At 64.9% G+C, this 23,285-nt stretch overlaps 3 protein-coding genes across 3 annotated transcripts in view; 2 read left to right on the top strand and 1 right to left on the bottom strand.

Moving 5' to 3' along the window:
* Nucleotides 1-10,073: 10,073 nt before the first annotated feature.
* WNT1 (Wnt family member 1) lies at nt 10,074-13,115 on the bottom strand. The gene is made up of 4 exons (XM_063179218.1): nt 13,015-13,115; nt 12,517-12,803; nt 12,060-12,325; nt 10,074-10,842 (listed from the first exon to the last, which is right to left on the bottom strand). The coding sequence occupies exons 1-4, from the start codon at nt 13,113-13,115 to the stop codon at nt 10,354-10,356; spliced, it is 1,143 nt and encodes a 380-aa protein (XP_063035288.1). The 3' UTR covers nt 10,074-10,353.
* Nucleotides 13,116-15,796: 2,681 nt separating this feature from the next.
* ARF3 (ADP ribosylation factor 3) lies at nt 15,797-20,274 on the top strand. The gene is made up of 5 exons (XM_063179298.1): nt 15,797-15,903; nt 16,675-16,854; nt 18,171-18,281; nt 18,363-18,487; nt 20,102-20,274. Exons 2-5 carry the CDS (start codon nt 16,707-16,709, stop codon nt 20,261-20,263), a joined length of 546 nt encoding a protein of 181 aa, XP_063035368.1. The 5' UTR covers nt 15,797-15,903; nt 16,675-16,706; the 3' UTR covers nt 20,264-20,274.
* A 2,239-nt stretch (nt 20,275-22,513) lies between these two features.
* The window catches only part of FKBP11 (FKBP prolyl isomerase 11), a 2,445-nt gene continuing 1,673 nt past the window's right edge, over nt 22,514-23,285 (top strand). Inside the window, exon 1 of the mRNA XM_063179217.1 lies at nt 22,514-22,802. Coding sequence (XP_063035287.1) covers nt 22,514-22,802 — 289 coding nt within the window. The remainder of the gene's footprint in view (nt 22,803-23,285) is intronic.

Raw genomic sequence — 23,285 nt, 5'->3', positions numbered from 1 at the left:
CACGGAGGTCCCGGGTGTCCCTGCGGCCACCACGGTGCGTCACAACGCGGGCAGGACGTGCCACCCCCGCCGTGCCCCCCATAACGAGCGGGTGACACAGCAGGGCCACCACCAGCCCCACGTCACGGCCGGGGGGGGACCCCCAGTGAGTCACTGTCCCCCCCAAAGAGCCGCCACCTCAGTGAGTCACCGCAGGAGGGAGGGAAGGGAGGGAAGGGAGGAGGATCCCCAGGAAACCGCACAAATATCGCGGCCAATTTGCGCCTTATTTAAACCCGGCTCCTCCCCCGCCCCCCCGGCGCGACCCTGTCATTACCGCGGTGCCACCGGCGCGGAGGGCACGGCACGGGGCACCCCGGGAGGCCGGGGGGGCACCCCGGGGCAGCGCCACCCCCGCAATGTGTCCCCCCGTGCTGGCATCCAAGTGCCACACCTGGCTCTGGCCGCAACGGCGATTGCAGCCCCGCCGTGGAACAGGGGGGGTTATGGTGGCACCTGGCATGGCTTGGCATGGCCTGGCACGGCATAGGGTGGTTGGCAAGGTGCGGTGTGAGCCGCGGATTGTCACGGCACGATGCAGCCTGGCACAGTTTGGAACGCGGCTTGGTATAACCAACATGTCTTGGCACAGCTTGGTATAGCCTGGAACAGCTTGGCATGGCCTGGTACAGCTTGGTATAGCCTGGCACAGCTTGGCACAGCAGCCTGGCATGGCTTGGCAAAGCCCAGAAGAGCCAAGGTCAACTCAGCAGCCTTGGCACGGCTTGGCATGGCCTGGCACGGCATAGGGTGGTTGGCAAGGTGCGGTGTGAGCCGCGGATTGTCACGGCACGGTGCAGCCTGGCACAGCCTGGCACAGTTTGGAACGTAGCTTGGTATGACCCAGAACATCTCGGCATAGCTTGGTATAGCCTGGCACAGCTTGGTATAGCCTGGCACAGCTTGGCATGGCCTGGCACAGCTTGGCACGGCAGCCTGGCACGGCTTGGCAAAGCCCAGAAGAGCCAAGGTCAACTCAGCAGCCTTGGCACGGCTTGGCATGGCAAGGAACAGCTCGGAACAGCTCAGTGCAGCCTGGCAGAGCCTGGCACAGCCTGATGCCACCTGGCATGGCTCAGCACAGCTCAGCATGGCTCGGCAAAGGCCAGAACGCTTGGCACAGCCTGTTTGGCACAGCTCATCACAGCTGGGCACGACTTGGCACACCTTAGCACAGCCTGGCACGGCTCAGTTTGGCACAGCACAGCACGGCTTGGCACAGGCTGGTACAGCCTGGCACGGCTCAACACAAACTACCACAGCTTGGCACGGACTGGTATAACCTGGCACGGCCCAGCACAGCCTGGCACAGCTTGGCACAGGCTGGTACAGCCCAGCACGGCTCAATACAAACTAACACGGCTTGGCACAGGCTGGTACAGCCTGGCACGGCTCAGCACAAACTACCACAGCTTGGCACGGACTGGTATAACCTGGCACGGCTCAGCACAGCCTGGCACAGCTCAACACAAACTAACACAGCTTGGTACAGTCTGGCACGGCCCAGCACAGACTGGCACAGCTTGGCATAGGCTGGTACAGCCTGGCACGGCTCAGCACAGCCTGGCACAGCTCAACACAGGCTAGTTCAACCTGGCACGGCTCAACACAAACTACCACAGCTTGGCATAGCCTGGCACGGCCCAGCCCAGCCTGGCACGGCCCAGCACAGCCCATCACGGCCCGGCGCGGTGCCCGCCGGGGTGCCCCAGACGCGGGGGCAGCGGCGCTGCCGCTCCCGCCGGGAAATTCACCCTCTAATTCCGGCCGCGCCGGCGCCGCCGCCTTCCCCTGGCACCCCCGGGGGCACCGGAACGCGCCGCAGCCTCGGGGGTGCCAGTGCCAACCTCAGCCCGTGCCAACCGGGTGACAACGCCCGCGACCGGGGGGTCCCGCCCGCTACCGGAGCCCCCGCAGAGGGACGCGTGTGGCCGCCAGATGTCGCCGCGCAGCCGGTGAGCGATGGCACCGGGGGGCACCGGAGGGCACCGGGGGGCACCGGGGTCCTGAATGCCCCCGGAGCGGTGCTGTGTCCCCAAAGAAGCGCCAGCCACGTGTGACATCCGTGGCGGGCAGTGCGGTGTCACCGGGGCAGGGAGTTGTGACCCTCGCGTGTCACCGGTGACGGCGGTGTCCCCAGAGGGCAGTGCCAGCTCTGGCTGTGCTCCCAGAGAGCCGTGAGCGTGGTGGGTGCTGGTGGTGTCTGCGAGCTTTGTGTGTCACTCGTGACAGCGATGTCACCGCAGGCCTGTCCCCGTGTGTGTGTGTGTGTGTCCTGCTGCTGTCCCCAGACAGCCACCACCCCTGTGTGGCACTGGTGGTGGCTGGCGTGCCCAGAGAGCCGTGTGTCGTGTGTCACTGGAGCTGGCAATGTGCCAAAGGAGCCCTGTCCATGGATGTGCCAGTGCAGCGAGCTGTGACCTTCGTGTGACAACGATGTCCCCAGAGATCCGTGTCCATGTGTGCGCTGCTGTTGGCAGTGTCCCCACAGAGCCACGACTCACACGGGCAGCTGGCAATGTCCCAAAGGAGCCCTGCCCATGTATGTGCCAGTAATGGCGGTGTCCCCAGCCAGCTGTGACCTTCGTGTGACAATTGTGTCCCCAAAGATCCGTGTCCATGTGTGCGCTGCTGCTGGCATTGTCCCCACAGAGCCATGACCCACACGTGCAGCTGGCACCGGCCATGCCATGTCCCAAAGGATCCCTGCCCATGTATGTGCCAGTAATGGCAGTGTCCCCAGTGAGCTGTGATATTTATGTGGCACTGGTGACACTCTGGTGACAACGATGTACCCAAAGATCTGTGTCCATGTGTGCGCTGCTGTTGGCAGTGTCCCCACAGAACTGTGACCCTCACGTGCAGCTGGCACCGGCCGTGCCATGTCCCAAAGGAACCCTGTCATGTGTCACTGGTGTTGGCAATGTCCCAAAGGAGCCCTATCCATGTATGTGCCAGCGCTGGCGGTGTCCCCAGCCAGCTGTGACATTTGTGTGTCACTGGTGACACTCTGGTGACACTCTGGTGACAACGATGTCCCCAAAGATCCGTGTCCATGTGTGTGCCACTGTTGGCAGTGCCCCCTCAGAGCTGTGACCCTCACGTGCAGCTGGCACGGCCGTGCCATGTCCCAAAGGAACCACATCCATATATGTGCCAGTGCTGGCAGTGTCCCCAGCCACCTGTGACTTTCGTGTGACAATTGTGTCCCCAAAGATCTGCGTCATGTGTGCGCTGCTGCTGGCATTGTCCCCACAGAGCCGTGACCCACACGTGCAGCTGGCACCGGCCATGCCATGTCCCAAAGGAGCCCTGTCATGTGTCACTGGTGTTGGCAATGTCCCAAAGGAGCCCTGCCCATGTATGTGCCAGTGCTGGCAGTGCCCCCAGCCAGCTGTGACATTTGTGTGTCACTGGTGACAACGATGTCCCCAAAGATCAGTGTCCTTGTGTGCGCTGCTGCTGGCATTGTCCCCACAGAGCCGTGACCCTCACGTGCAGCTGGCACCGGCCATGCCATGTCCCAAAGGAACCACATCCATGTATGTGCCAGTGCAGCGAGCTGTGACCTTCATGTGTCACTGGTGACAACGATGTCCCCAAAGATCCGTGTGTGTGCTGCTGTTGGCAGTGCCCCCTCAGAGCCGTGACCCTCACGGGCAGCTGGCACCGGCCATGCCATGTCCCAAAGGAACCATGTCCATGTATGTGCCAGTGCAGCGAGCTGTGACCTTCGTGTGTCACTGGTGACAACGATGTCCCCAGAGATCCGTGTCCATGTGTGTGCCACTGTTGGCAGTGTCCCCACAGAGCCACGACTCACACGGGCAGCTGGCAATGTCCCAAAGGAGCCCTGCCCATGTATGTGCCAGTAATGGCAGTGTCCCCAGTGAGCTGTGATATTTATGTGGCACTGGTGACACTCTGGTGACAACGATGTCCCCAAAGATCTGGGTCCATGTGTGCGCTGCTGCTGGCATTGTCCCCACAGAGCCGTGACCCTCACGTGCAGCTGGCACCAGCTGTGCCATGTCCCAAAGGAACCACATCCATGTATGTGCCAGCGCTGGAGGTGTCCCCAGCCACCTGTGACTTTCGTGTGGCAATTGTGTCCCCAAAGATCCGTGTCCGTGTGTGCGCTGCTGCTGGCAGTGTCCCCACAGAGCCACGACTCACACGGGCAGCTGGCAATGTCCCAAAGGAGCCCTGCCCATGTATGTGCCAGTAATGGCGGTGTCCCCAGCCAGCTGTGACATTTGTGTGTCACTGGTGACAACGATGTCCCCAGAGATCCGTGTCCATGTGTGTGCCACTGTTGGCAGTGCCCCCTCAGAGCTGTGACCCTCACGTGCAGCTGGCACAGCCGTGCCATGTCCCAAAGGAACCACATCCATGTATGTGCCAGTGCTGGCAGTGTCCCCAGCCACCTGTGACTTTCGTGTGACAATTGTGTCCCCAAAGATCTGCCTCATGTGTGCGCTGCTGCTGGCAATGTCCCCACAGAGCCGTGACCCTCACGGGCAGCTGGCACCGGCCATGCCATGTCCCAAAGGAACCATGTCCATGTATGTGCCAGTGCAGCCAGCTGTGACCTTCATGTGTCACTCGTGACAACGATGTCCCCAAAGATCCGTGTCCGTGTGTGCGCTGCTGCTGGCAGTGTCCCCTCAGAGCCGTGACCCTCCTGTGCAGCTGGCACCGGCCATGCCATGTCCCAAAGGAACCCTGTCATGTGTCACTGGTGTTGGCAATGTCCCAAAGGAGCCCTGCCCATGGATGTGCCAGTGCTGGCAGTGCCCCCAGCCAGCTGTGACATTTGTGTGTCACTGGTGACAACGATGTCCCCAGAGATCCGTGTCCATGTGTCCGCTGCTGTTGGCAGTGCCCCCTCAGAGCCGTGACCCACACGTGCAGCTGGCACCGGCCGTGCCATGTCCCAAAGGAGCCCTGTCATGTGTCACTGGAGTTGGCAATGTCCCAGAGGAGCCCTGCCCATGTATGTGCCAGTGCTGGCGGTGTCCCCAGCCAGCTGTGACATTTGTGTGTCACTGGTGACACTCTGGTGACACTCTGGTGACAACGATGTCCCCAGAGATCCGTGTCCATGTGTGTGCCACTGCTGGCATTGTCCCCACAGAGCCATGACCCTCACGTGCAGCTGGCACCAGCCATGCCATGTCCCAAAGGAGCCTTGTCCATGTATGTGCCAGTGCAGCGAGCTGTGACCTTCATGTGTCACTCGTGACAACGATGTCCCCAAAGATCCGTGTCCGTGTGTGCGCTGCTGTTGGCAGTGCCCCCTCAGAGCTGTGACCCTCACGTGCAACTGGCACCGGCCATGCCATGTCCCAAAGGAACCCTGTCATGTGTCACTGGTGTTGGCAATGTCCCAAAAGAGCCCTGTCCATGTATGTGCCAGTGCAGCGAGCTGTGACCTTCATGTGTCACTCGTGACAACGATGTCCCCAAAGATCCGTGTCCATGTGTGCGCTGCTGTTGGCAGTGCCCCCTCAGAGCCGTGACCCTCCCGTGCAGCTGGCACCGGCCGTGCCACATCCCACGCGTGCCAGCAGCGCTGTCCGCGTCCCCGCAGCGCGGTGTCACCTGCTGACACCCTGACCGTCCCCACGCCACCGTCCCCGCCGCGTCCCCGTGTCCCTGCCCGCCGTGCCGCCTCTCCCAGGCCGCGCGAGGAGCCGGTGGGAAGGGCCCGCTGAATGCGCCATTGTTGCGCGGGGTTGGAGTCACAGATAATTACCTCAATTAGTTACAATGGCAGAGTAATAAATACAGGCTTAGCGGCTCCTTCCCCACTGCGGCTTCTCAGATTAATCCAGCCCGGGCGAGCGGAGCTGAAAGGATTGATGGACAATTCATTAAACCCGCCGAATGCCGCACAAGGCACCCGTGAAGGCCGGCGTTAGCCCCCGGCGGCTCCGCTTTGTCCCTAATTGTTCGTCTCGGGCCTTGGTCACCTATCAGGGAGTGGGTGACGGCGACGGTCCCCCCGGGGCTGGCATGCCCGGGGATTAGAGGCCAGCGCTGCCACCGTTGCTGGGCGCGTTGGCCCCGCGCCGGAGGAATGCGGCGGATGGGAGGGGGCGGCCGGACAAGCCGGGAGCTGGCGGGACGCGGGTCCGCATCGACCGGAGGCGAGGGGAGCCGGGACGGGGCTGTGCCGCTGGTGATGGTGACAGGGGATGGGATGGGATGGGATGGGATGGGATGGGATGGGATGGGATGGGATGGGATGGGATGGGATGGGATGGGATGGGATGGGATGGGATGGGATGGGATGGGATGGGATGGGATGGGATGGGATGGGGATGGTCCTGCAGGTGGGATGGGGCCAGGTGGGCACAGCTCTGTGTGTCTGTCCTGCACCTCTGGATGCTGCTCTGCCCTTCTGTCGTGCATTTCTGGAAATGGCAGAGTCCTCCTGCCCCACACTTCTGGGCACTGTCCTGTCCTGCACCTCTGGGAATGCCACAATTCCTCTGTCCTGTACCCCTGGGAATGATACAATTCCCCTGTCCTGCACCTCTGGAATGCCACAATTCCTCTGTCCTGCACCTCTGAGAATGACACAATTCCCCTGTCCTGCACCTCTGGAATGCCACAATTCCTCTGTCCTGCACCTCTGAGAATGCCACAATTCCTCTGTCCTGCACCTCTGGAATGCCACAATTCCTCTGTCCTGCACCTCTGGAATGACACAATTCCCCTGTCCTGCACCCCTGGGAATGCCACAATTCCCCTGTCCTGCACCTCTGGGCACTGTCCTGTCCTGTACCTCTAGGAATGACAGAATTCCCTTGTCCTGCACCTCTGGAATGCCACAATTCCTCTGTCCTGTACCCCTGGGAATGCCACAATTCCTCTGTCCTGTACCTTTGAGAATAACACAATTCCTCTGTCCTGCACCCCTGGGAATGCCACAATTCCCCTGTCCTGCACCTCTGGAATGCCACAATTCCCCTGTCCTGTACCCCTGGGAATGCCACAATTCCCCTGTCCTGCACCCCTGGGAATGCCACAATTCCTCTGTCCTGTACCTCTAGGAATGACAGAATTCCCTTGTCCTACACCTCTGGGAATGCCACAATTCCTCTGTCCTGCACCTCTGGCCACAGTCCCGTCCCTTTTCCTGGATTCTGGGAATGACACCATCCCTCTGTCCCACACCTCTAGGCACAGCTCTGTTCTGCATCTCTCTGTGTCATCCTGTCCCTCTGTCCAGAAACTTTGGGTATTGTCCTGTCCTTCTGTCCTGCACGCTGGGGAATGTCACCACTCCACTGTCCTGTACTCCTGGGCATGGCTGTGTCCCTCTGTCTGCACCACTGGACATTGTCCTGTCTTTCTGTCCTGAACTTTGTGGAATGTCACCACCCCACTGTCCTGTACTCCTGGGCATGGCTGTGTCCCTCTGTCCTGCACCACTGGGCATGGCTGTGTCCCTCTGTCCTGCACCCCTGGGCATGGCTCTGTCCCTCTGTCCTGTACTCCTGGGCATGGCTGTGTCCCTCTGTCCTGCACCCCTGGACATTGTCCTATCCCAGTGTCCCACATTTCTGGGGAACGACATCTCTGTCCTGGAAGCCCTCCTGTCCCTCTGTCCTGCATTTCTGTGTGTCTCTCTGTCCCACAGCCCCAGGCAGAGCCCCATCCCTGAAAACGGGGCTGTCCCATCCCTCAGCAGGCCCAGCTTGTGGCCACCATCCAGCTGTTACCCGGCTTCCCAGATGTGACAGCCCGCTGCAGGATGGCACCGCCCTCTCCCTGGCCCTCAGCTGGCCCACAGCAGCTATTTCCAGCACCCAGGGATATTTGTCCACGCCAGGGGAGGTCTGTGCCCCGTGCCCAGGGTGCCCCTGCCCACCTGGGGGTCGCGGCGGCTGCCCGAGGTGCCCAGCAGGACACGCAGGAAAAGCTGAGTAACAGAGGTGACTTATAAGAATGTCATTATCTATATTCCTGACTCCTACCGCAGGAAAACAGGCTATTTTCATGCTGAAGCAGGAGCAGAATTTAGCAGGCAGATAAACGGGCAGGCGGGAGATGCTCGGAGGGTTATTTCGGGCTGTGTTCCTTTCCAGGCGTTTTTCCTCGCCTTTTGGTATTTTACTCTCCCCGCCGGGCTGTGTTTTGACCTCGGCGCGGGCAGCGGGGGCCCCCAGGGTGTTTTTCCCCCCCCTCCTCCTTTGAGTCTCGAAACATCAACTTTTCCACTATCGGCTCCGCGGGATATTTCGGGTGCTGGCAGCGTCATCCCGCAGCCTTTGATGCGGTGCAGCCTCAGGGGCCCCGAGAGGTTCCCGGCTCTGGGGGGGGAGCCCGGGCTCTGGGCACCCCCGGGACACCGGGCTGGGGGTCCCCCAAGCACAGAGAAGGAGGTTTTGATGTCCCCAAGTGTGAAATAATGGTGCAGGGGGGGGATGTGTGGAGCCTGTGGCCATCCCCGTGGGATGCCTGTCCCAAAAGGATGCCCTTGCCAAGGGTGCCCCTTCTGGGGATGTGCCCACCCCTTTGGGATGCTTATCACAGAAAAAACCCATCTCAGGGCACATCCTGAGAGCTGAATTCCCATCCTGGTTGGGTGCCCACTCCTGGACTGTCCCAAGAAGATGCCCATTCCAAAGGGATGCCCATTCTGATGGGATGCCTGTCCCAGAAGGATGCCTTTCCCAAGGATGCCCATTCTGGAGATGTGCCCACCCCTTTGGGATGCTTATCACAGAAAAAAAACCCATCTCAGGGCACGTCCTGAGAGCTGAATTCCCATCCTGGTGTGGTGCCCACTCCAGTGGGAGGACTGTGCCAAGAAGATGCCCATTCCAAAGGGATGCCCGTTCTGATGGGATGCCTGTCCCAGAAGGATGCCCTTCCCAAGGGTGCCCCTTCTGGGGATGTGCCCACCCCTTTGGGATGCTTATCCCAGAAAAAAAACCATCTCAGGGCACATCCTGAGAGCTGAATTCCCATCCTGGTGTGGTGCCCACTCCAGTGGGAGGACTGTCCCAAGAAGATGCCCATTCCAAAGGGATGCCCATTCTGATGGGATGCCTGTCCCAGAAGGATGCCTTTCCCAAGGATGCCCATTCTGGAGATGTGCCCACCCCTTTGGGATGCTTATCCCAGGGAAAAACCCATCTCAGGGCACGTCCTGCGTGCTGAATTCCCATCCTGGTGTGGTGCCCACTCCAGTGGGAGGACTGTGCCAAGAAGATGCCCATTCCAAAGGGATGCCCATTCCAGAGGGATGCCCATCCTGAGGGAAGCCTGCCCCGCAGAAATGCCCATCCCATGCCAGCAGAGCACCTGCCAACCATGGAGCTGCACCCTCCCGCTTCTCCACATCATTTCTCTTGTGGTCACACGCGGATGTCGGGCTGTTTGTGGGGCCAGTGGCCATCTCTGTCCCCTCTGGCCCCTGCCCCGGTAACCCCGGTGCCCTCCCCCGGCCCTGCTTTTCCCCCGGAGCCGAGGGGAGCCGTCAGCCCCGGCCGGTAGCGGTGATGGACGATGCTCATTCCCTGTCTGTCGTCTTGTGCCTCCCGGGGCCGCTCCCAACTCCCGGCCTCGGCGGCACCAGCCCGACCGCCCCGGCGAATTCCAGCATCGGAGATGCTGCAGTCAAGGTGCCATGGTGATGGGCGCCGCAGCCCTGGGGATTGCACGGTCCCGGCCGGGAATGGCTGCGATGGAGACGGGCACAGCGGGAGAAGGAACGGGGTCTGCGGGGAGGGGATGGCGGAGAGCGGAGGGAAGGAGGAGAGAGATGGACAGACAGCAGGCAGACAGGCTGATGGACGTGGGATGGGGATGGAGAAGTGATGGATGGACAGATGGACAGCTCATCGCACGGTTTGGGATGCATTGGTGTCCCCCCTCCTTCCCCCAGCTCTCCCCAGACACAAATCAGGGGCAGGACTGATAAAAATATATTCTTTATTCTTCTCTAAAGGCTATCAATGACACCTGTAACAAAGCATCATTATTATTAATTATTATTAATTATTATTATCTTTCATTATAAAAAACAGGGCCTGGGGCCAGCGAAGCGGGGTGGGGGGGTGGAGGGGCGGCAGCACCAAACCGTCCACAATAAATATTTTATTTACAGCAAGAAGTGACCCCGTGGAGCCGGGGAGTGGCCAGCAAGGTGCTTGACACTGAGCCCACCCGTGGCAGGACGGGGGTCCCTAGGACACATCCACACCCCCCCACCCATAGGTGCCTTCAATCCAGCCGGGCACCCGTCACGGGGGGTGGGTGGCGCTGACCCCCGTCCGGGGCTGGGCAGAGGGCAGCTCACAGGCACTCGTGCAGCACCTGGGTGTTGGTGCAGTTGAGGCAGCTGACGTGGCAGCACCAGTGGAAGGTGCAGTTGCAGCGCTCGGTGACGCGCTGGGTGCGCGTGCGGTACCCGCGCCCGCAGCACAGCAGCTCGCACCCGTCCAGCCCCGGCGAGGAGCTGTTGCAGAACCTCCCGGCCGTGCCCGCCGTGCCCATCTTCCCGCTGTAGGTGCAGAAATTGGGCGACTTCTCGAAGTAGACCAGGTCGTGGGGCGAGGGGGGTTTGTGGGCCGGGTTCTCGGGCTCCAGGTGGTGCAGCTCCACCCGCGACGCGCGGTTGCTGCCCTTGTTGCCGTAGATGACGCGGGAAGCGCCGTCGAAGCGATCCTTCAGGACGTCGCCCACGGCACGGAAGGTGGGCAGCCGCATCCAGCAGGTGCGCACGGTGCAGGAGCCCGACATGCCGTGGCACTTGCACTCCTGGCGCATCTCCGAGAAGACAGTCTGGAAGAAAAGGGAAATTCGGGGCTTTGTGAGCAGCCTGAGACCCTCCTGGGGACAACCGTGCTCCTACACCCCTCATTTCTGCACTGTCACATCTCTCAGACATCACTCGTCCCAAAGACAAGCACAAAACCCATCTCCAACTGTTCCCAAGACACACATGGGAACAGGCAGAAGGTTTTGGTGGCCGTGCTCATCTCTGTGCCTGGAAGAAAAGGGGAATTTGGGGCTTTGTGAGCAGCCTGAGATGTCCCTGGGGACCACCGTGCTCCTACAGCCCTCATTTCTGCACTGTCACATCACTTATTTATCCCAAAGACAAGTGTGAAACCCATCTCCAACTGTTCCCAGAACAGGCTGAAGGTCTTGGTGGTTGTGCTCATCTCTGTGCCTGGAAGAAAAGGGGAATTTGGGGCTTTGTGAGCAGCCTGAGATGTCCCTGGGGACCACCGTGCTCCTACACCCCTCATTTCTGCACTGTCACATCTCTCAGACATCACTCGTCCCAAAGACAAGCACAAAACCCATCTCCAACTGTTCCCAGAACAGGCTAAAAGTCTTGGTGGTTGTGCTCATCTTTGTGCCTGGAAGAAAAGGGGAATTTGGAGCTTTGTGAGCAGCCTGAGACCCACCCTAGGGACCACCGTGCTCCTACACCCCTCATTTCTGCACTGTCACATCACTTATTTGTCCCAGAGACAAGTGTGAAACCCATCTCTAACTGTTCCCAGAACAGGCTGAAGGTCTTGGTGGTTGTGCTCATCTTTGTGCCTGGAAGGAAATGGGAATTTGGGGCTTTGTGAGCAGCCTGAGACCCTCCTGGGGACCACCGTGCTCCTACACCCCTCATTTCTTCACTGTCACATCACTCAGACATCACTTATTTATCCCAAAGACAAGCACAAAACCCATCTCCAACTGTTCCCAACACACACATGGGAACAGGCTGAAGGTCTTGGTGGTCGTGCTCATCTTTGTGTCTGGAAGGAAAGAGGAATTTGGGGCTTTGTGAGCAGGTTGAGATCCCCGTGGGGACGCTCCTACACCCCTCATTTCTGCACTGTCACATCCCTCAGACATCATTTATCCCAAAGACAAGCACAGAACCCATCTCCAGCTGCTCCCAACACACACATGGGAACAGGCAGAAGGTTTTGGTGGCCTCGCTCATCTCTGCGCCCACCCCAGTGCCCTCAGCAAGCCCCCGGTGCCCTCACCATGCGCCCAGCCTCGTTGTTGTGCAGGTTCATGAGGAAACGCAGGTCCCGGCCTTTCTCACTGGAGTCCACAAACTCCCTCCCAAAGAGGCGGCCGAAGTCGATGTTGTCACTGCAGCCCCCCCAGTGCCAGTCGGGACCCCCGGGCCCGCGGCGCCGGTAGTCACAGGTGCAGGACTCGATGGAGCCCTCCGAGCACGACCGGGCCACCGAGTGCGTCACGCCAGCGCTGGTGATGGCAAAGATGAACGCTGTCTCCCGGCAGCCTGCGGAGGGAGCGGGGCCTCAGGGTGCTGCCAGCATGGGGAGGGGGCACCCACTGACACCCCCAACCCTCCATCACAACGAGCTGGTGATGCCCCATAGACACCAGGGGTGCTTTGATGAGCATCCCGACTTGGGGGGGTGCATGGAGGAGGTCTGGGGGACCCCCGTGCTTCCCCCCCGCCAGCCTCACCCCTGTTGACGATTTTGCCGAAGATGTTGGGGCCCTGCGAGGTGGGGCAGTTCCAGCGGCGGTTGCGGAACTGCCACTTGCACTCCTTGATGGCGGTCTGGAGGCCGGAGCTGACGCTGTGCAGGATGCCGGGGTTCTGCCGGATCAGCTTGCGCTGCTTTCGGCTCAGCAGCTGCAGGCTGGGGTCCAGCACCAGCTGCACGTTCTTGGAGTCGGTCAGCAGGTTGGTGGACGAGGCCACGTTGATGATGCCCCTGCGGCACAGGTGGGGATGGTGACCCCAGCGCCTCCCTCCTCACCTCGGCCTCCCTGCAGGTTCCTCGCTGCCACCGCAGCATCCCCCGCAGGGATCCCAAAGGCGGCTCGCAGCCCCGTGTTCCCCCACACGCCCCATTCCTGCGCGCAGGGCAGTCCCTGCTGTTCCCGTGCCAGCCCCGCCCTCCCGCCTCACCACCCCGGTGCCGGTACCGGTGCCGGTGCCGGTGCTGTCCGACTCACCACCACCGCCCGCTGTTGTTCACTGCCAGCGTGTTGGAGAGCGAGGAGAGGGCCAGAGCCCAGAGTGCCCGGAGCGCCAGCCCCAGCGCGGCGGCGCGCATGGCTCCGGCCCCGGGAGCCCCGGCAGAGTGCGCGGGCGAGCGGCCGTCCCGGTATTTATGGTGCCGCAGAGCCCCCGGCCCGGCCGCTACATCCACGCGTGTTTCCGGACGCGCGGGGCGGCTCCGAGATCAGGACGGCCGCGGGGGGACGCGGGGAGCGCCGGGCGGGCGGGCCGGGCCGGCACCGCCGCCGCCACCGGGGCTGCAGCCGGTGGCCGGGGCGCGGCGTCGGGGGTGCGGTGCCCAGCGCGCACCGAGCGGGCCCCGGAGCGCGGCGTCGGGCGCTCCGTTCGCGGTGCCGCTTCTGGGGAGCCGGCGCTCGGCACTCTGCGCGTCGGTACCGCTGCTGGCTCTCGGCGGCCCGTGCGCGGTACCCGGTGCCGGTGGTCGGTACCGGCAGCTCCCCGGGGAGCCGGCACGGCTGGACTGGGCTCGGCACAGCGCTCAGCACCCGGGAGCATCTTCCAGCCCCTTCCCTCTTATAGGGGCGGCGCGGAGGGTCCCCGTGGGCCGGTCCCGCCGCGCGGGGCCTCCCCGCGTCCTCGCCCTAACAATGGGGAGCGGCGGAGCTGCGGCATCTCTTACGGGGCGGCGGGAGCGGCGGCGCCGGGGCTGTCCGTCACGGCCCGGATTAGCCCGGCGGGGTGGCTGCGCCCCGGCCCCGTGCCCAGAGCTCCCGGCTGCCGCCCCCCGCCTTCCCCGCCGTCCCGCGCGCACGTTCTGCAGGCACCGGCACGGGCCCGCGACAGCTCCCGGTGCGAGGAGGAGCCGGTCCCGGAATAACCCGGGATGGCCCCGGACGGCTCCGGGCGCACGGAGGGAGCGGGGAACGGGGATAGCCCGGGATGTCCCGGGACAGCCCGGGGTGCACAGGGGCAAGGAGTGACGGGATATCCCGGGACAGTCCCGGGCGCACGGGGGAGGCAGAGCTCCGTGACAGTCCCGGGCGCAGGGGAAAGGCCGGGGACACCGTCCCGGGGCTTCCCGGGGGACGCGACGTGCGGTGCCCGGGGACGGGGACCGTCGAGGCTGCCGGGCGCCCCTCCGGAGCCCACGGAGCCCTGTCCCGTCCTACTCCTTGCCCGGTGGAACGGGGGCTACAGCCTCTTCCAGCCGCTGGAGCCCGGCTTGTCCCGGGCTGTCCCGGACCCCCGTGAACGGTGTGCACAACCCGCGTGGGCGCGGCACGGCCCCGCACGGCTCCCGCTGCCCCGGAGAGCCCGGTCTGGGCCGGTACCGGGTGTCGGAGGTAGGGATGGACCGGAGGGATTGAGGGAGGGCGGACAGAAGGAAGGGCAGGGGGTGCTCGGATGGCGGCGGCCGGACGCGCCCACGGCCAGAACACGGGCACGCAGGGCCGGTGCTGGCCCGGTCCCGGTTGGGACACGACTGTCCCCGTCACCCCCCGCCCGGGCCGGTTGTGGGTGGGTGTGAAGTCCCCAGCGCGGGGCCCGACGGGCCGGGGGCCCTGAGCTGAGTCCCCCGTTGGGGCGGGAACCGGGGGGGGTAATCCCCCCGCCGCGGTTTCCCCGGACCAGTCATGCGGGGCCGGATTAGCCCCGCTGGCCCGTCACGGCCCGGGGCCGCCGCTCTCCAGTTTAATTCAAGGACGGACAAAGCCCCGGGACGGCGGCGGGGGTGGGGGGCTCGCACCGGCACCCACCCGCAGCCCTTCCCCCGGCCCGGGAGGAACCCAGGGCCGAGCCGGGGTCTGCTCCAGCGCGGCGCTCCCGCCTCCCCCGCCCCGGTTCCCGGCCGGGCCGGGCCGTGTCCACGCCCTCGGGCCTCCGCCCCGTCGGGGCTCCCGGGGCTGAGGTCAGCGGCCGCGGGGAGGCCCCGGGGCGCGGCTGGGAGGGCCCTGCCCGGGGCTGTGCCACCAGCGGCGGGGCGCAACCGCGGCCCTCGCCTCCCCCGCTCCATCCCGGGACTCTCCGGTCCTCGCACTCGCTGCCCCGAGCCCCCGTTCCCCCCATCCCCTCTGTGCTGCAGCCCGGTGCTCGGGATCCCCCCTCAGTTCTGGGGTGCCGCTGGAACAGTTCCCGCAGCCGTCGGGGCGCCCGGTGCTGCTCGGCGCCCCCGGTACCTGCCTGGGAGCGGGGGGGATCCGTTCTGTCCCGCGGCGCCGAGCAGGGACGGACAAACGGACGGACGTGGGAAGCACCCGCGGGTTCCCCGCGCCCCGTCCCGTCCCCTGCCCAGCCTGCGAACACCGGGGCGGCCTCGGTACCGACCATACCGGCACGGTGCGGAGGTGCTCAGCCTGTCCCCCCGTTACGGTGCGGGGGTCCCCGTCCCCCGTGAAACACAGGGACCCCCCCCAAACCGGGACGCTGCGTCCCCGGTGCTCACGGCGGGGGCGGAAGAGCCGGGACCCCGCTCTCCCCTTCGGACTCGGCTCTGCCCCCCCCGGTGCGGGTCCCGGTGCCGCCAGGACCGGGCTGATGGCGGGGTGGGGGGGGACACACGGGGACCCCCCCTCAGTGTCCCCCCCCTCAGTGTCCCCCCCCCCACTGCTGCAGCCGTTGCCATGGTAACGCCCGGTGCCTCTCGCCATTGCACCCCCGCTCCCCCCCCCCCCCTCCGCCGCTCCCCGTGCGCGCCCCCGGTCCCGGTGTGGGGGGGGGGGGAGGTTGCGGGAAGCGGAGCGGGGCGGCGGGAGGGGGGTTGGGGGGGGGGTTAACCGGGCGCTCTCGCGAGATCGGCGCGCTCGGGGCCTCCGCTTCCGGCGGCGGGAGCGGTGCAGAGTCAGCGGCGGCGGGGGCGGAACCGGCACCGGCACCGGCACCAGGTGCGGGGGGCCGCCCGCCGCTCGGGGGTGCGGGGCGCGGGCATCGCCGGGGGGTGCGCGGGGATAACCGGGGCGAGGGGGGGCGATCAGCACCGCACCGGCGCGGGGGGGGCTGCAGCCGGTACCGGGGTGCCCGGTGCGGCGGGGGCGCGGAGCCCCGGTGGGTTGGGGTCGTACCGGGCGGCGCGGGGGGATGCGGTACGGTGCGGCGGGGGGCGATGCGCGGGGGGGGCGGCGCAGTGCGGGATGGAGATGAGGGGGTTTGGGGGCGCGTTGTGATGGGGGGGTGGTGAAGAGGGGGAGCGGGGAATTGGGGGGTCCCGGGGGCGCGGGGGATGCGCACGGTGCGGGGGAAGGGGCGCGCTGCGGTTCGGGTTGAGGGGGCGGGGGTGATGTGGCCTCCCCCTCCGGCGAGGTTGCGGTGATGGGGGCATCGTGCGGAGGCTGGGTCGGGTCCGGTCCGGGGGGGGGCTCTGCTCTTGTCGAGGGGGGCGACAGCTCTGCCTCAGTTTCCCTCAGTGCAGCGCCCTGCGCTGTCCTTCTGCAGGGTGCAGCGGGGGCAGGCTCAGCATCCCCCGAGCTGCACGCACAGACACCCCCATACAGTTCACAACCCCCTCCCCAGCCCCTTTCATGGGGTCCCCCAAACCCTGCATCCCCCCCAGGACACGAGGATCCCCGATTTCCCCCCCTGCTCCGAGCACCGGGGAGCCCTCGGCTCCACCCCTGCAGATTTCAGGGCCTCCCCCAGCCTGCCCCATGCCCCCGCAGGATCCGGCCTCGGAGCCAGCGCCGCCGTCACCATGGGCAACATCTTCGGGAACCTGCTGAAGAGCCTGATCGGCAAGAAGGAGATGCGGATCCTCATGGTGGGGCTGGACGCTGCTGGCAAGACCACCATCCTCTACAAGCTCAAACTGGGCGAGATCGTCACCACCATCCCCACCATCGGTGGGTGGGCTTGAGGGGGGGGGGGGGGCGCTGAGCGGAGCCCGCTCCCAATCTGGGCTCCTTTGAAGGGGCTGCCCCGTGCCTCAGTTTCCCTGCACTGTCGCTCCCCGCAGGGTTCAACATGGAGACAGTGGAGTACAAGAACATCGGCTTCACCCTGTGGGACGTGGGTGGGCAGCACCAGGGCCCAGAGTGGGGTGACCAGGGCATAGCACCCTGGAATTGGGTGACCAGAACCAGCACCAGGGTGCAGAATGGGGTGACCAGAGCCAGCACCCCAGAATGGAGTGACCAGAGCCAGCATCCCAGAATGGGGTGACCAGAGCCAGGGCCCAGAATGGGTTCACCAGAGCCAGCACCTCAGAGTGGGGTGACCAGCACTAGGGCCCAGAATGGGGTGCCCAGGGCTCCTTTGAAGGGGCTGGTGGCTGCCCCGTGCCTCAGTTTCCCTGCACTGTTGCTCCCCGCGGGGTTCAACATGGAGACAGTGGAGTACAAGAACATCGGCTTCACCCTGTGGGATGTGGGTGGGCAGCACCAGGGCCCAGAGTGGGGTGACCAGGGCATAGCACCCTGGAATTGGGTGACCAGAGCCAGCACCAGGGTGCAGAATGGGGTGACCAGAGCCAGCACCCCAGAATGGGGTGAACAGAGCCAGCACCCCAAAATGGGGTGACAAGAGCCAGGGCCCAGAATGGGTTCACCAGAGCCAGCACCTCAGAGTGGGGTGACCAGCACCAGGGCCCAGAATGGAGTGCCCAGGGCTCCTTTGAAGGGGCTGGTGGCTGCCCCGTGCCTCAGTTTCCCTGCACTGTCGCTCCTTGCAGGGTTCAGCGTGGAGACAGTGGAGTACAAGAACATCAGCTTCACCGTGTGGGATGGGTGGGCAGGACCAGGGCCCAGAGTGGGGTGACCAGGGCATAGCACCCCGGAATTGGGTGACCAGAACCAGCACCAGGGTGCAGAATGGGGTGACCAGAGCCAGCACCCCAGAATGGGGTGAACAGAGCCAGCACCCCAAAATGGGGTGACCAGCACTAGGGCCCAGAATGGGGTGCCCAGGGCTCCTTTGAAGGGGCTGGTGGCTGCCCCGTGCCTCAGTTTCCCTGCACTGTCGCTCCTTGCAGGGTTCAGCGTGGAGACAGTGGAGTACAAGAACATCGGCTTCACCCTGTGGGATGGGTGGGCAGCACCAGGACCCAGAATGGGATGACCAGAACCAGCACCAGGGCCCAGAATGGGGATGCCCAGGGCTCCTTTGAAGGGCCTGGTGGCTGCCCCGTGCCTCAGTTTCCCTGCACTGTCTCTCCCTGCAGGCTTCAACGTGGAGACGGTGGAGTACAAGAACATCAGCTTCACCGTGTGGGACGTGGGCGGGCAGGACAAGATCCGGCCCCTCTGGAGGCATTACTTCCAGAACACCCAGGGTAGGTGGCTCAGGGCACAGCGCGGTGGGGACTCGGGGAGCAGCACAGGCAAGCCCTGATGGTGCCCCCTGCTCTGGCCAGGGCTGATCTTCGTGGTGGACAGCAACGACCGGGAGCGGGTGAACGAGGCGCGGGAGGAGCTGATGCGGATGCTGGCGGAGGATGAGCTCAGGGACGCCGTCCTCCTCGTCTTCGCCAACAAGCAGGTGGGTCTGGGGGTGGGGAGAGCCTTGTGGTGGGGGGGAGACATCCCTGGGGTGTCAGGGCAGCCGTGTGGTGTGGGACGTGCTGCGGCATCAGGGCTGGTGTCAAAGAGGTGGTGGGACAGAGGCACGGCCGTGTCTGTGGCGCCAGGGATGGTGGTGGCCCCCAGACCCATCTCCATGGCACCAGGGATGGTGGTGGCCCCCAGACCCATCTCCATGGCGCCAGGGATGGTGGTGGCCCCCAGACCCATCTCCATGGCACCAGGGATGGTGATGGCCCTCTGTGGCACCAGGGATGGTGGTGGCCCTTGGAGTCGTCTCCGTGGCACCAGGGATGGTGGTGGCCCTCTCTTTGGCACCAGGGATGGTGGTGGCCCTTGGAGTCATCTCCATGGCACCAGGGATGGTGGTGGCCCCCAGACCCATCTCCATGGCACCAGGGATGGTGGTGGCCCCCAGACCCATCTCCATGGCACCAGGGATGGTGGTGGCCCTTGGAGTCATCCCCGTGGCACCAGGGATGGGGGTGATCCCTAGGGAATTCCAGTGGCATCAGGGATGGTGGTGGCTCTTGGAGCCATCCCCATGGCACCAGGCAAGGTGGTGGCCCTCCCTGTGGCACCAGAGATGGTGGTGGCCTCAGAGGTCATTCCCATGGCACAGGGATGGTGGTGGCCCCCAGACCCATTCCTGTGGCACCAGGGATGATGGTGGCCCCTGGGGCCTTCTCCATGGCACCAGGGATAGTGGTGGCCCTTGGAGTCATCTTCATAGCACCAGGGAAGGTGGTGGCCCTTGAAGCTATCCCTGTGGCACAAGGGATGGTGGTGACCCCCAGAGCCATCCCCTGGCACCAGGGATGGTGGTGGCCCCCAGGGAATTCCAGTGGCATCAGGGATGGTGATGGCCCTTGGAGCCATCCCCAAGACCCCAGGAATGGTGGTGGCCCCTGGAGCCATCCCTGTGACACCAGGGCTGGTGTTTAACCCAGCTCTGTCCATCCCTGCGGTGCCAGGGCTGGTGTTTAACCCAGATCTTTCCATCCCTGTGGTGCCAAGGCTGGTGTTTAACCCAGCTCTGTCCATCCCTGCGGTGCCAGGGCTGGTGTTTAACCCAGATCTTTCCATCCCTGCGGTGCCAGGGCTGGTGTTTAACCCAGCTCTGTCCATCCCTGCGGTGCCAGGGCTGGTGTTTAACCCAGCTCTGTCCATCCCTGTGGTGCCAGGGCTGGTGTTTAACCCAGCTCTGTCCATCCCCGTGGTGCCAGGGCTGGTGTTTAACCCAGCTCTGTCCATCCCTGCGGTGCCAGGGCTGGTGTTTAACCCAGCTCTGTCCATCCCTGCGGTGCCAGGGCTGGTGTTTAACCCAGCTCTGTCCATCCCTGTGGTGCCAGGGCTGGTGTTTAACCCAGCTCTGTCCATCCCTGTGGTGCCAGGGCTGGTGCCTCACATCCCCCTGGCACATTCCCCCCTCCTCCCTGCAGCATCAGGCCTGCTGATGCTCCCCTGTGGCAGAGCTGTGCCCACTCCCATGGCATCAGAGCTGGTGCCAGCCCCCGTGGAGGGGCATGGAGGGCTGGCATCCATTCCTGTGACACCCCTTGTGCTGCTGCAGGACCTGCCCAACGCCATGAACGCAGCAGAGATCACGGACAAGCTGGGGCTGCACTCCCTGCGCCACCGTAACTGGTACATCCAGGCCACCTGTGCCACCAGCGGCGACGGGCTCTACGAGGGCCTCGACTGGCTCGCCAACCAGCTCAAGAACAAGAAATGAGGGGGGTCTCCTCTGTGGCCACCCCCCCCCCCCGGGCCATGCCAGGGCCCCCCCCCGGCCGCCCCCTCCCCGCCCCGGTTGGGTTTTGCTTTCTTCTGGCACCGGTTGCTGTGGGGTTTTTTCGCCTTTTTTTGGGGTCCCCCCTGGTTCCCCTCGGATCTCGTGTGTGCGTGCGTGGAATTAGAGCTCTATATAACGCCCAGGGGGGGCAGGGGGCAGAGCCCTGGCAGGGTGGGGATGGGGGCTGGGGGCAGCCACCTCAGCACTGCCCTGCCTTGGGGGGGGACCAGGGACACCCCGTCCCCATGCATGTCCCTCCTGCACCCCTCGCCTTCCTCTGGACCAAATGTGGGGGCAGCAGGGCCGTGGGGAGGGGGGGGGGGGATTCGGGATTCTACACCTCCTCCACCCTCCCAGTGCCCCCTCCCAGCCCTGTTTGCCCCCCCCCCGGGCATTCCCACACGTCCCCCCCCATGTCACTTCGAGGCAGGTCTCCTTCCCGCGGCGTGACCCTCGCAGAGGTGGCGGTGACACACGGAGCTGCCAGGACCTCTGTGGTCCCCTTTGGCCGTGCCCCCCCCCACCTCACCCTGGCCACCTGCCCCCATCCTGTCCCCCCCCCCATGCCAGCATAGTGATTGTATGTCCCTGCCCCCTCACGGACGGACAGTGTCCCCCCCCCCTCCCCAAACCCGTTCTGTGCCCCCCCAGCCCTTCCCCAGCACCGTATTTATACCCCTGGTCTGTGCTTGGTGTGACGTGTCGCTGCGGCTCTGCCCTGTCCAGGGACGTGTGTTCTCAGCCCCCCAGCCCCCCACCCGCCCCCCCCCGAGCCTGAGACGGTGGGTGACCTCCCCTGACCCCCCCCCGACCCCCCCCCCCCCCTTGGATATTAAACATGTTTTATGTAGCTCTGCCCTCGGCTCTTCTTCCGTGGGGGTCCCGCCGAGGGGACGGTGATGGACAGCCCTGGGCTGGCTTTAATTAGAAAGAGCTTAACGGGGACGGGGGGGGGGGGGGGGTGAGGGGGGTGCTGGCAGGGGGTGAGGGGGGGTTGGGGGGGCTCTCCCCCCTTCCCAGGCTCATCTTGAGGGGAATATTGGATGAAATGGTAAATCCCATTAGTGCTAATCCCAGCAGGGGCGTGGGGACGGTGCCAGCGCTGGGATGGGCGCGAGTGAGGTTTGCCACCCCCCCCTTCTCCTTGTTGTCACCCCCCCCTGCATGGGTTTAGGGGGGCTGAGTGGCATTTGGGGCCAGCACTGCCGTGCCATGCCGTGCCATGCCGTGCCATGCCGTGCCATGCCCGTGTCCCCTCTGGATGGTGGCTGGAGGGGGGGTTTGCCACGTCTGTGTCATTGGGGGGCTGTGGTGGGGGGGGTCTCCCTGGTGGGGTGAGAGCTGCAGAGGACGGGAGCGGGGACCAGAATGGGGGTGACCAGAACCAGCACCCCAGAATGAGGTGACCAGAGCCAGAACAGGGACCAGAATGGGGTGACCAGAACCAGAACCAGGGACCAGAATGGGGTGACCAGAGCCAGCACCAGGGACCAGAATGGGGTGACCAGAACCAGCACCCCAGAATGAGGTGACCAGAGCCAGAACCAGGGACCAGAATGGGGTGACCAGGGCCAGCACCCCAGAATGGGGTGACCAGAGCCACCACCAGGGCCCAGAATGGGGGTGACCAGGGCCACCACCAGGGGCCCAGAATGGGGGTGACCAGAACCAGAACCAGGGCCCAGAATGGGGTGACCAGAGCCAGAACCAGGGCCCAGAATGGGGGGACCAGAACCAGAACCAGGGACCCAGAATGGGGTGACCAGAGCAGCATCAGGGACCAGAATGGGGTGACCAGAACCAGCACCCCAGAATGAGGTGACCAGAGCCAGAACCAGGGCCCAGAATGGGGTGACCAGGGCTCCCCAGTGGGGTGGGGGCTGTGGAGGTGCCATGGGGGGTGCTCCAGTGCAGGTGCCCCGTGCCCCACAGTGGGTTGGGGACCATGGAGATGATCCCGGGGAGCCACCCTGGGCAATCACCGGGGCTCTGGGAGCTCCACCGCGGGGCTCGGTGTGGCTCACCGGACTCCCCGGTGGGCGGGGAGCAGCGGAGCCGGCCCCGGTGCGTTCCCAGCGGCCGCACCGAGGGCTTTGTGTGCCGAGGGCTGACCCGGCGGCCCTAATCCCATTAACGGCCCGGGCCCCGCCGCCAGCCCGGCTTCCCCACCTCTCGGCAACCGAGCCTGGTATGTGGGTGCGCCGGTGGGGCCGGCGTGCCGATGCCGTCGTCCGGGAGCTGCACCGGGCGTCAGCATCGCGTCCGTCCCGGAGCGGCACCGGCGCCGGTGACAGCAATGAGGTGCCAACCATCCCCCCACCGCGGGCACGGGGCGGGGGATCCCGGCTGCCCACCGTGTGCCCACCGGAGCGGGGGCATATCCTGGGTGTCCCCACGGACGGGTTTGCTGGGGCCGGTTCCGTTCCACCGGGCTCCAGCCGGCCCGCGGGCTCGGGTGTCCCTTGGAAGAGCGGCGGAGGTACCGGGGAGAAGGAGAAAGAATGACCCGGAGCCGCGGGGTGCTGGAGAAGGGGTCGGGACCCGGGGAGCGGTCCTGGGCCCCCGTCGGTGCCGGTTCCCCGGGCTGTGCTGCCGCCTGCTGGCACCGGGGATGTTACCGGGGTGGGCTGCACCCAACCGGTGCTCGGGACGCGTTCCCCGGCCCGGACCCTCCGGTTTGACCCCCGCGGTCTCTGACCCTCACCCGGAGCCCCCGGGCTGGGGCGGACTCCGGGGTCCCCACGGAGCACCGGGCACCGGAGCAGCGGCCGGTGCTGAGCATCCTCCCCGTCCCCCAGCCCCACCGGGGAGGCGCCGGTGCCCGTCCCGGGGCCACTCTCGGTGTGGGGGGCGGTCCCGGGGGCGGGGCCCGAGGTGAGGGGGCGGTCCCGGTGCCGGTGTCCGTTCCTCCGCCGCCAGCCCGGCCATGCCGTTCCCCGCCGCTCTGCTCCTCTTGGCTCTA

This window comes from Melospiza melodia, chromosome 31 (genome assembly GCF_035770615.1).
Source record: "Melospiza melodia melodia isolate bMelMel2 chromosome 31, bMelMel2.pri, whole genome shotgun sequence".
Taxonomy (NCBI): domain Eukaryota; kingdom Metazoa; phylum Chordata; class Aves; order Passeriformes; family Passerellidae; genus Melospiza; species Melospiza melodia.
Note: the sequence above shows the minus strand (reverse complement) of the source record. Positions and strands in the feature narration are given on the sequence as shown.

What these genes read in the sequence shown, in the direction of transcription:
- ARF3 (XM_063179298.1), top strand. Translation starts at nt 16,707, where the DNA reads ATGGGCAACATCTTCGGGAACCTGCTGAAGAGCCTGATCGGCAAGAAG. An exon ending in TTACTTCCAGAACACCCAGG is followed by an intron (nt 18,282 to 18,362) that starts GTAGGTGGCTCA and finishes TGCTCTGGCCAG; the next exon opens with GGCTGATCTTCGTGGTGGAC. An exon ending in TCGTCTTCGCCAACAAGCAG is followed by an intron (nt 18,488 to 20,101) that starts GTGGGTCTGGGG and finishes GTGCTGCTGCAG; the next exon opens with GACCTGCCCAACGCCATGAA.
- WNT1 (XM_063179218.1), bottom strand. Translation starts at nt 13,115, where the DNA reads ATGCGCGCCGCCGCGCTGGGGCTGGCGCTCCGGGCACTCTGGGCTCTG. An exon ending in CGGCAAAATCGTCAACAGGG is followed by an intron (nt 12,326 to 12,516) that starts GTGAGGCTGGCG and finishes CTCCCTCCGCAG; the next exon opens with GCTGCCGGGAGACAGCGTTC. An exon ending in ACAACGAGGCTGGGCGCATG is followed by an intron (nt 10,843 to 12,059) that starts GTGAGGGCACCG and finishes CTTTTCTTCCAG; the next exon opens with ACTGTCTTCTCGGAGATGCG.